Source organism: Dicentrarchus labrax, unplaced genomic scaffold, assembly GCF_905237075.1.
Source record: "Dicentrarchus labrax unplaced genomic scaffold, dlabrax2021, whole genome shotgun sequence".
NCBI lineage: Eukaryota > Metazoa > Chordata > Actinopteri > Moronidae > Dicentrarchus > Dicentrarchus labrax.
Window position 1 is genome coordinate 14,613,706 of NW_026136717.1, and position 12,578 is coordinate 14,626,283.

Consider the following 12,578-nt stretch of genomic DNA (forward strand, 5'->3'; position numbering starts at 1 on the left):
GAATTAATTCTAAAATGTCAGAAAACAGTGAGTAATGCCCATCACTAGCTCCTAGATGCAGATCCAAAGTCTTTGAATTACTTGTTTTGTCCAACCAGCTGTCCCAAAACCCAATGATATTCAATATTCAGTGATATAAATCAGAAAAGGCAGCACACGTTCACATTTGAGAAGCTGGGAACCAGATAATGTTCAGTGTTTTTTGCTTAATAAATGACTTGGAAAGGTTTAATCAATCATGAAAATGGTTGCTGATTAGTTTTCTGAACTAATTGTTTTTGTGGCTAGCAGTCCCATTAACTTGAATAATTGATGGTAAACAGTAGCATGGACATTATTATTACCGTTAATGGAGAGAATGAAAGTTCATTCTTGACATTGGGAACCAAAAAAATCATACCACAGCCAAAAATTCACAGGTGACACCTTCCAAATGATTGTTTTGTTGAAGCAACAGTCCACAAAAAAAAAGATATTCAGCTTATAATGATAAGAAACAGAAGCAGAAGATTATTATATTGGAAAACCTGACAACACAGAATATTTGACTGCTTTTGCTTGAGAAATGACTGTACAGTTCATTTTCTGTTGATCGACTAATAACTGCAGCTCTAGCTGTGGTTGTGCTGAAGATGAACAAACATATTCATTGCTACCACACAGATAAATCCATGCCAACTGCTTATTTTTATAAGATTTCTGCTCTTTACAAACCTAGAGTTTCTTCCTTCTTCTGGGGCTTCCGTGTTGGCCTACATGTTTTTAGGAAAGTCCCCTACTACAGCCTCCAAACGGATGTAGAAGGTGAAACCATGAATACGATTTTAACTCTTGAATTACTGACAAATCTACTCACATGGGATTAGTATTATTGGAAGATTTTGGAGTTGAGTGAAATCCAGAAGGTGATTTAGTTTTATTTCCCGACAGGCAAAAAATTGCCAATCTGGCAGAGGTGAGGGGATTAAGATCACCAGAGCAATAACTAATGATTTCAATTAGAGGACTCCCTCAAGGAAAACCCAGCCCAACAGTGTAGTGCTTATGAGAATTACTTATCCATGTTACTCATAAAAATTAATCCTTTATTTATTGAGCTGTAATGCCCTTCACACTATTCAATGTGAGGCCAAGCCAAAGCCTTTTCCCCTCTGTATAAATCCCTCTCTCCATTATTCTCCTCTCGACCCACCACTCTCTCCCTATGTTACAGTCAGATTATTCCCAAGTTTGTGGGAGAGAGAAAGGGGGGCATTGTTTTTCCTCCTAATCACAAAATCTTTACTTGACCCTTTGCCTTTCAGCTTTCTAAATATCCCCCCCCCCTCTCTCTCACATGGTAGGTTGGCTTCCTAAAGACGCAGCACCGGTATGAAATAGTGTTCACCTTGCCTGAGGTCCCAGCTCTGGGGAAGGATGTGTGTCCAGCACCAGTACCCAGTCCACACCTCCGGATCACTGATATCACACCGGCACCAGAGGGTAAGAGATAATGAGAGAGAGAGAAAAAACAAAACCTGAATAAACACAACAGAGTGTGCAACTAAAACAGCCTCTGCAAAATATAAAATGTTGGAGCAGAACATTTCTAACAAACAAGGAAACAAGCTGCTCTCTTAAGCTGCATTTCCACTCAAAGTACCAGGAACTTTTAGTCCGAAGAACTGTGTCACTAAAAGCTTCCTGTTGTTGTTTTATGAAAAAGTGACGGCTGCTATTACACGTAATTTCTCAGTCCATCTGTTGTATGCTTTCGTCTGTAAATTCAGTAAATTTGTCTAAGCTGTAGACTTTTATAAATTGTGGCTGAAATATATCGGAAAGTATCTACTCCTGGAGCAGGAACTCTTTAGGGGGTTAATTTAGACGCTGGTCCCTGAAGTGGGAACGCACTGTGTTCCTCCAAAGGTTCCTAGTCTCTGGGGAAAGTTCTTATGGTGGAAACTGGCTTTACTACTTGATTAGCACTGGTTCCCAACCTCTAGGACCAGTACTGGGTAGGTCATCAATTTAGGAGGAAATTTGTCCGTTATCACCCAACTACTCGAACTGTGTGTCCTATGTTCCTATTACTTTTTCAACTAATTAGCTTAAATAAAAGCACAATGATATTGCTCTCAATCCCCCCAAAATCATCTAGCAAATAACAAATAGGGATTCAATTGAACATCATGCCGTAATAGTAGTAGTGATAATACCAAAAACAGCTTCTTTTTAGGTGAATTATTTGTCAATAAAGACTAGTGTCTGCAGCCTTCCTTTTAGGCTGCATACAGCTCCAGAGTTCCACAAGAGGCTGTTTTGTTAAGTGTGTGTGTGTGTGTGTGTGTGTGTGTGTGTGTGTGTGTGTGTGTGTGTGTGTGTGTGTGTGAAGCCTGAGAGGCAAAATCCAGGGCAAAAATGACCTGCAATCACTCGCTACTCCTCTAAAGCTTAATTGCTGTGAGTGCCCGTTAATAACTGAAAAGCATATTAACATTTTGATCAACTCAGAGCTTCTCCCATCTGGACACTAATAGAACACTGTTTAGAGGTATTTTAGTAAATTAACAGCAACTGTAAAAGTGAGGGGCACATGTTCCCCCCCCCTATTGCTAGTGGGAATTACACCCTGTAACAGCACACGTGGCAGTTGTAATTTATATATTTATATGTATATGTATATTTATTTTGGGGGGCTTTTGCCTTTATTGGATAGGACAGCTAAAGAATGGCAGGAAATGGGGGGAGAGAGAGAGAGAGGGGATGACGCACAGCAGAGGTATTGGAAACCACTGTTGAAGCCTCGAAATTCCCTTATTGTATCTGCACTAATGGATAAGATCCTTTGTCAACACCAGACTTAAGGATTTCTTAGTAATGCAGCCCGACTGATACTGTTTGATATGAAATATTAGACTTTTTAAAAAGTCCAATAATGGCATATATCATATTTCTTTGCACCATTTTTCACAAACATGAATTATTATGAACTGAACTAGACATTTTCCAGTTTAAAAAAATCAACTTTCTGGTGGACAAACTTTGTAATGGTCACATAGTTCCTAAAACACTAATATATATGCAATAAGCTTTCAATTTCTGACATTTAATCCCTCCCACACTCTGTACTGCTAAAGCCAAGATGTAAATGGAACAGAAATATTATTATTCCAGTATGTTGAAGAGAGTAGAAGTTCGTGTCTGCTCTCTTTTCTAATTTTCAATCTGCTCTTGTGAGAATGTTCCTCTAGTTCCTACAAGCTGTAAACAGTTCTCAAATGGCATTCATTATTTAAAATATCACATCACATTGTGCCTTATCTCGAATTATCTTCCTCAGCTGCAGACAATGCAACATTCATTCTGAGTGTAATACACAAATGCACAAACAAGTCTAGTGTGTGCCCGTTTTTAGTTGCAGGCGGACCTAAGTGAAATACTTTGCAAGTAATTCTCAGCGGCATTGTTAAAGGCTGCACGGAGTACCAGATGGCTGAGGATTACAGCAACAGACAGTTCAGATAGTGTTATCTCCGAAATCCGTCTCTGAGGAATCATAAAAAAAGCAAAACTGACTTTCAAACACTTTCCTGTGTTGGTCTTGAGTTCCTTTCACTTGTGCTATTCTGCGTGATGAACCCTGAATACCTGATACCTGCGTGGGGCTAAAAAAAGCACTTTGTTCGAAGAGTAACAGCGAACTTGAATGTGTGTGAGTCTAGACCACTAAACCTGCTAATTTGGGCTAAAGGTGATCCTCTAATGTGATCCTCTAATGGGCATGCTTCTGGGAAGCATGCCCATTAAATGCCTGTAACTGAAGCAGGTTATTGACCTTTACTTTCAGCTTACTGCCACACCCTTTATATTACTCTCTGTGTCTGGAGCTGTGTGTGTGTGATGAACTGCGGCAGATGCTCGTTTAAGTTTGTTTAATATATTTGTTTACTCAGAAGTCAGCTGTATTTTTCCATCGTGTTGACATTGTGTTCTCTCAACTGCATGATTTTCTGTCTGGTATCAGTCTGATCCATATTCAAAACATCAACTCACACAGGGAGACAAAGAAAGTGAGTGTGTGTGTGTGTGTGTGTGTGTGTGTGTGTGTGTGTGTGTGTTTGTGTGTTTGGCAGCTCTGCAATAAAGAGGAAATCCAATATCTCTTCTTTGTATTTCTCTCTCTCTCTCTCTCTCTCTCTCTCTCTCTCTCTCTCTCTGTGTTTCCCAGGAGGTCTGAAGGTGACGTGCGAGTACATGGCGCAGCAGGAGGGAGTTCTGTGTGAGGAGGTGCTGCTGCTGAGCGAGACCAACGAGGACGTCTGTGTTAAAGTCAAAGTTCACGCTCGAGTCATGGGTGAGTTTACTTTACAATATAAGTGGTAAAAATCTCATTTCTCTGTGCCTGCGTATGCAGTTTACTTTAGGACACTCTGCACCCTGGAGATGACCTTTTGTGAACTTTTCGACAGTTGGGGAGATGAAGTGCGTTCCCACACACTTTCTTTATATGCATTTTCAATTTGTGCATTAAAAACCAGAGTGGAAATATTAGAAATTTTGAAAGAAAGTTGAAATATTGCCAAAAAACTCTTGGCTGAAGTCGAAAACAAAATGCAAAACAGACTTAGTGAATAAATCATGAAGCATGTGACTTAAAGGTCCAGTGTGTAACATTTAGGAGAATCTATTGGCAGAAATGTAATATAATACTCATAGGTATGTTTTCAATAGTGTATAATCACCTGAAAATAAGACTCATTGTGTTTTGGTTAATGTAGAATGAGCCGTTTTTATCTACAGACGCCGCGGGTCGCCTTACATGGAGTCCGTTGTGTACCGTCCTACCTACACTTTGCGTTCCCAGGTCGTCAAATACAAACGCAAGCGGTGTACAGTTAGTTTCCATCTGCAACGTCACCACTAGATGCCACTAAATCATACACGCTGAACCTTTAAACGTCCACCAAAGAGATGAAAAATGGCAGTCCAAACATACAAGTGAGAAGCTGGAACGAGAGATGTTTTGCATTTTTGCTTGAAAAATTACTTCACAATTAATTCTTTATCAAAATAGATTTTCTGTCAACTGACTAATTGATAATAATTTCAATTTATTTCAGAAATGTCATTTTTGTGATCAGATTTCTGCGATTTTGTTGTATTTTATTAGGAAGTTATTTCACACTAATTGGAGCTCACTTTTTAAAATCAGCATTCATTTTGAAGCCCATTAAGTTAATAACAGCTGATTCCTAACATCTTGGAGTTTCTTGTTTCTGCCTCTTTGTGAGAAGTGACAGGAAAAAAATCCAAAAGTTGAACTTGTGTGCTGCTGCTGCCCTCTGCTGGTGACTCTTTACTTTGAGTCAGAGTCACTTTCACAGCACTTATGTCATCGCCAACAGACATTAAAAATAGGAAGCTAAACATGGTTTACATAAGTTTTCCAATAAAAACATGATTGTAGTTTCTTTTAAAATCTCAAGAACATATGTAGTTGATCTGTTCAGTTTCAAATCCTTCATTTGGTGCAGTTTGAATGAGTCAAAGACAGTAATAATAATTGTTCTCTTACACTGTAACTTTATTTTTCTGGCCTCTGCTGATGTAAAGCTCCCTGAGGCAGAGAAGCACGTAATGAATCTGCATTATCTCCACGTAAATCAGTGTCAGTAAGACTGAATTAGACGCTGGCATTTGTGCCAGCAGATGGAGAATTAGGTAAAAGGGTGTATGTGCCATTTGTGCTGGCGTAAATATAGTACAGCTAGTGTGTGTGTGTGTGTGTTTTGAAATTGTGCGTATGTGTGTTTGATGATGAATGGCTGTTGTGTTGGTTTATTTTTACCCACAAAGCGTGGCCTGAACATCTGTCCAGATGTATGAGTGTAATTGAGGCCTGGATGAGGACCAGATCAAAGGATTAAGCTGATATTCTTTAGCTGGGCGACTGCTCTTCGATCAGCGACTGAATGAGTAAAATATAAACTAACAACTGTTCTAATAATCGCTTAATCGTTTGTTTGTGTTTCATTAAGGAAAACTATAAAAGTATTTGCCAGTTCCAGCTTCTTACATGGGAGGATTTGTTGTTTATTTTGTAGTAAATTAATTATCTTTGGGATTTGGACTGTTTGTTGGAAAAAACAGGCAATTAAAAAAAAAAAAAAAAAATTAAAGGGCATATACACCATTTATTAAAAAACTCAATATATTATAATAATCAGTAATAATAAATCAAAACGCACTAAACTGATTTATTAAGGTTAAAAATAGCTGTTTGTTGTAACCCTAATGATCGTAGGGGCTTTTTGAACTATCAACAGCGTCTATTGTGTGTCTGTGCGTCCTCTCGGCGTGTTACACAATGGAAACGAGGGGTTAAAAGGGATGTGTTGCATTGGCCGGGAATCGAACCCGGGCCTCCCGCGTGGCAGGCGAGAATTCTACCACTGAACCACCAATGCTTACATGTTCACCATCATCGCATGTCCAAAATTGAATAGTGAACTATGGCTGCACTAGTGACGTACAAACATTTTATTTTTTATTTTTTTGGGCCGTTTAAACTGCTCCACTGTGAGAAGTTCCTTTATTAAAGTGTTAATTGTATGTTCTAAATTCAGAGTAAACGCACTATTCACCAAAACTGGTCCATGAGTCAGTACTAAAGAGAACTGAAGAGGTTGATCGGTTTGTAACGGTGCAGAGTGAATACTTTTAACTCCTGAGGATCGGGCTCTGCAGCGTTTGTGACTGACGGCCTCTGAATGAAAGACTCCCACGTCCCCGAATGGGAAGGCCTTGAACCGCATGTAATCTGATACTCCCATATTGAGGGGGTTGAGGGGGAAGTGCTGCCCTAAACAGAGCGTCTCAGTTAGTTCTTTCACCCACGTTGTGTGTGAACACTGCATGGATTATATTCCTGCAGTCTGCAGCCGATATTTGACTGAACCAAACCCTGTCACTTACTTTCAGATGTAATGTTACAATAAAGAAAGGATCACATCAGTTTTTAAGCCTCAAAGCTTCATTTCAACCAAAAGTCAGTTGCTCTTCTCCAGCTTATTCAAAATGCTGCCACAAGAAAACATTGTTTATTTTACCCATTTTATCAACCTGATGTGTTTATTTCATTTTGCAACCGTGTTTAGAAAAGTGATGATCCTTTTTCCCGCTTTATGAGCTTTTTAAGGAACCTTTTAGGAACTAGCTAACCTTGATCAGTGTTATCACTTTAAGTGCTTTTAATTTCTTAATAGTAGACACTAATGACTGTAGTGTACAAACATTAATCCCACTGCGGCTAATAATGAGCACTCGTGGTTGTTGTGCAGTATGTTTCCCCTTTTGTTCACTTACATAAGCATATAAATATTCATCTTATTGTTTCTCTCTGTGGTAATATTGTCTCTGATTGATCGTAATGAAGTTGGTTGGGTTAAAGACAGGAGGCAAGCACTTAACTTCCTTTTACGTTTTTGAGATGTGCCATAACACTTTCTACCCACATAAGAGTGTGGTGGTGGCAGATTTCCACTGAATGAACAATACAGGTCAATAACTACAGACAGGCCAAGGTAGCAGACTGTTGTTGTTCTTCCTGTACCGGCCGTATCTCCTTATTACGGATATTAGAAAACTGTTGGAAAGATGGTGGACTAGAATGGTATCAGAGTTGTAATACAGGTGGTATCTGATGCTTGTGTACTTGTGTAGACGTCCAGTCACTTTGTCTGAAAGTTCAGCACCTTGTGTGATTTTATTCCTCTCGTCTTTTGTCACTTATCTAGATCGTCACCACGGCACACCCATGCTGCTGGAGGGAGTCCGCTGCATCGGGGTGGAGTTGGAGTACGACTCCGAACAGAGCGACTGGCAAGGATTTGATTAAAGATGAAGCTCCTGTACACACACTCATATAAACACACTCACACACATAGCGGCCATCATAGAACCGTACACCTACTAAATTAAACACAACACACACCTGTAATTTTCCCACATAGTGACAGCGTACACACACAGATGATATTTTTAGTGCCACGTTATGTTTCAAGCCTCGGGTTTTGATTCAGTGTTCAGTTTTGGATTCAGAGGAAGTTGAATTGTTTTGCCTGCTGAAAATAATTTAAATAAAAAAAAAAAAACATTCCTCTGCTGTGACCTTCACACCATCGACAGCATCTGAACGGACGGTTTGTCTATTTGCCACGTCTTGTCTTTCCTCTCTCTCTCTTTCTCTCACCGTGATGTTGTTAATCTGTACTCTCCTCACTGAACCTCTAGAGGGCGGCAGCGCTCCTTGAATATCAGTGCAGCTCCTTTTCACTGCCTCTTGTGCTCCGGTTCACTCTTTTCCAAACTGTACCCCAACGTGGATTTAACAGGTGAGGGAGTAAACAAGGGCTTTTTTTTATTATTAATTAAGTAGCTTGGAATTTAACTTTAGGTAAGCAAAAATAAATAAATAAATCTGCACAATTCAGGGAGGAAGAGAGGAACTGATTAACAGCATGTAATGTCTCTGTTTAACCTGAAGGGGGGGACTGCAGACCACTGTGTGTAACACTCCTCCTATCTGAAGGCTGTTTCATGGAGTGTGGTCTACTTCTCCATTTAAAGGAAAAATCCAACAATTTCATGAATTGTGTCGCCCCTAGTTACCCCTCAACCTGCCCTGACTACTACTGAATTTGCTCTATTCTGCATTTCCCAGGAAATCCCAAAGAACATGTGTGAACTTATTTCAATAGGAGTATGTGTGGGGGGAAAAAAACAGAGAATAATGCCTCTAAACATTTCTTTTCTTTTTCTTTTTCTGTGGTGGATTTCTCCGGTATGATTATTAAACATTTGTGTCAAGTAGTGCATCTAGAAAGAAGCGCTTTGTCTTTAATTGTCAGGAACTGATACCAAAATCTGAGGTTTAGCGTCCATGTTTTAGGTCTAGCAAACATTTCTCTGCACCGTAAAGCTGCAAATGTTTCATTCATGTTGTTTTGTTTCGCCACTTTCCAGTAAAATAATTTAAAAAAAGAAGATTTAAACACAGATATTACGCACTGTGCATAGCCGAAAGCTGTTTTAAAGGTGAAAAATCAAACTGAAACAAGTAGTCGATTAATTAGTTAGACAGTCAACAAAAAATAATCGATTAATGATGCGTTTCTCTGTTTAATATTTTTGTAAATTTAATGTTTTTTGGCTTTTGGACTGATTCTTTTCACTATAGATCCACTAATCAAGGATCATTAGATTAATCAACAATGAGAATATTCTTGCATTAAAGTGTTTTGAGTGGATTTTTCCTTTAAGAAAACCAGTCCTGCAGAGTTCGGGAAGGATTTTGTTTCTCTTTGTTGGGATTTCATGAAGCCTTCAGAACACACACATTCGACACAAGTGCCTTTCGTTGTACCGTCCCAGTTCTCATTTAGCCTGATGTAGTTTCACCATCCCGTCACATACTGTACCCACCACACACACACACACACACACACACACAACACACAGACCAGTGTGGAGCGTCCATAAACATCCAGTGTAACGTTGTTTCCAGTGTTAAATCCCACTTCTTCCATGGCTTGCTTCAAACAGGTGTTATCACAGTAGGAGTGCAGATCAGAGAGAGTTGACAGACGCTCTTCTTCATTTACATTTGTACTTAAAGAGAAAGTGCCATGATCTCGTTGCACTGTCGTCTCCCTCTTTCTTTCTTTCTTTTTTTTTACAAAATCATGACATTTTCTCTGTGTGAATCAACATTTTATTGTTTTTGTTACACCCGATTGAATACATCAGCCTTAAAGGAAACGATTCTGTGTGTAATTTCTCTACTACGAGCTGTTGGTGTAGTGCAGATTAAATAGATTTATTTGATGTTTGCTTGTGTGTAATACAGGTCAAAGTCCGGTTTGTTTCTTCTTAGTGTAAAAAATGAAGTGCTCAATAGGTTACTGTTTCAAGAATGTAGCAGTTTATTTGTTGATATCTGCTCCCTGTGTGTGTGATTTATATTTTTAATGTCAAAAACTGAATAAAAAATGTCTGTATGTTTGAGTTTTGTCTCTTATTTCCTGTCAGTTCAACACAGGAACACTTGGTGGCAGTCTACTCCGCCACACTGATGTCACCTGTTACACAAAATATCTTTTTCATGCGGATCCAGTGGAGATCGAAAAAACATTTGGATGCACGATGAACGCATCAGGTGGATGTGAAGGTCTGCTTGGACTTTGGGTTTATTTCAAGATTAACTGGCCTGCGTGTATCTTTGAGCTGTGTAGTTTCACCTCAAGAGCATCAAGTCTGTTCTGTTTTTAAAGAGCAGAAACTACTATTATCGTTTGAACTTACTAGAAAACACTATATTCACTTTAACTCAGCCCCAGAGGTGTGAGAATAAACCTGTTTTTAATAGACTATCAATAATGCATTGCCATTTTACTGGACCTGCTGTTCAGTCACTGTATCTGATTCAGGTACAAATACATTTTTAGTATTTATGAGTCACTTAAAATAGAAGAATATTTGAAATCACACCAATGAAAAATTATCTTGTCAGTTTACCACAAATAAGAGAGACTGAAATTAGTTTTTTTTTATGTTATCTTCTAACTGCTACATTTTTCTCATGATCACAATATCGTGTAGATTCCTTTGCTGTTTTATACTTTTAGATTTACATAGAAACCATCAGTGTGTTACTGATGAGCCCTTAAAGAATAAAGTTTTATGTTACTTGCATTTATCTTCCTCTGCAGAGTCTTCGCTTCAAATATGCACATTTTCTTTTCCTGAATAATCACGGCTGTTTGAAAATAAAGGAATATTTGATGTGAATAAATGCATTCAAAGCTTATAAAGGATTATATTTATATTTATATATACAGAATTTAGGTTCCTCTTGGAGTTTCAGTTACAAAAAGGCTTTCATGAGTGAAATCTGTGGGGTGTTTGGTGAACAACTATGGGCTTCATGAGCAACAAATAACAACAAACCTTTACTCAGACTCCATTAAAACAGCATGTAACAGTGAAACAGGACTCTTTCCACTACTGGCTGTCGAGAGAGGGCAGGCTAACCGCCTGTATGTGGGGGAAAGAAGAAGTTTTAACTGTTCAATGACCCGCTTCCCTTTAAAGCCACATTATAAAGATTATTATGAATATTTAGGGACATAATAACAATATCAGTGTGCTGTGCTGCATGACTATCCTATTATGATGAAGAAAATAAATCAAAGTTTAATTTAAAACTTTATTTAAACTACTGATAAGGTTCAAAAATAAGAGCTGCAGCTTTAAAAGAGAAGTTAACTCTGGCTCATTTTTTATAAATAACCTTAAATAACTATTGCTGTTTAAAATGCTGCAACACTGAATATCAGTAATCAGCAACACTGACCTTTTGCTTTTGTATTTTTTTTTTTTTACACATTTGACATGGAAAGATGATTATTGGTTGTTTGAATAAGGTTTTGGGAGACACAAGCACGAATAACTGCCTGAATCAAGAGGAAAAGTTAGAAGAAAAGTCTGCAGAGCCTTTCCTCTCCTGTGGGACACAACTAGCACCGCTGCTGCTGCAACATTATTACACTGCAGGATCGAGAAACAACCTTTTTTATTATTATTATTATTTATTGTTTTTTAAGCGCCTGTAACATTTCTAGAAGAGGCTGATAATGATGGGGATCTGCGGAGGGATCAGTTTTGTACGAAAAAGGGAATAAATATGTTTTAATTTCGTCGTTTATTTGTTTTTTTCCCCCACTCTTGCTCAGTTATTATTTCTTTTACTGATTGGGATTTTATTTTAAAAAATTTTTGGTCGTTCTAAAAAATGCTTTAAATGTATGATGTGGAAGGAAACATGTTTACAGTCTCTTTATTGGGCTACAAACAGTTTGATTATTGTTAGTAGTGTTGGAGGCGGTGTGCAGTGTTAGTAGGATTCATCAACAGTAAACAGGCATCAACTATGAGCTTGTTACAACGCGTGTTGGTTTGCATTGGAAATAAATAAAGTTCAACTTTGAGCTCTGCAGGTGGTTAAAAGAGAGAAAATATTCATATTAATTTAAAGACAAATTAAATTGAACCCTAAACTGCAGTTTAAATAACAAGTAAAATATTTTATGTGACTTTAAAGTGTTACTTGTTTACCATAATTACACAGTTTTACTTTGCTTTATTTTGTTCAGTTACTTTCTTTATGTTTATCTATGATTTCAAAGTGTAAAATAAAATATTATATCAGCATTTTTTTAGTTGATTTTGTGTTTCTCAGCAGCTTTTAGACGGAAGACTTCACTGACTCAATAAATACAAACCTAATAGGCTCATTATTATTATTATTATACTCAGATATAGCCTATACGCTAAAAAAAAAAAAAAAACAGGGCCAAGTTTTTATTAGCACTTAGTAGCTACTTAACAATAATATATAATAATAATATATTTCTAAAATGGCTTGAATTTCGTTCAAATTAAGTGCAGCTCTGCACGATGGTCCTTTCGAAGTACGGGCTTTTTTTTTTTTTTTTTTTTTTGCCATTTCTTTGAACGAAATGATAAATTCTGTAGGT

At 37.9% G+C, this 12,578-nt stretch overlaps 1 protein-coding gene and 1 non-coding gene across 4 annotated transcripts in view; one reads left to right on the forward strand and one right to left on the reverse strand.

Moving 5' to 3' along the window:
* adissp (adipose secreted signaling protein) overlaps positions 1 to 10,047 on the forward strand; it is a 30,126-nt gene extending 20,079 nt beyond the window's left edge. For all 3 annotated transcript variants that reach the window (XM_051429056.1, XM_051429057.1, XM_051429055.1), the window contains 3 exons: positions 1,344 to 1,482; positions 4,211 to 4,336; positions 7,779 to 10,047. In XM_051429056.1, the coding sequence (XP_051285016.1) occupies positions 1,344 to 1,482; positions 4,211 to 4,336; positions 7,779 to 7,879 (366 nt within the window). In that variant the 3' untranslated portion in view covers positions 7,880 to 10,047. The remainder of the gene's footprint in view (positions 1 to 1,343; positions 1,483 to 4,210; positions 4,337 to 7,778) is intronic.
* Positions 6,379 to 6,449, reverse strand: trnag-gcc (transfer RNA glycine (anticodon GCC)). The gene has a single exon. It is a non-coding gene; the product is annotated as a tRNA-Gly (tRNA).
* Positions 10,048 to 12,578: the final 2,531 nt, after the last annotated feature.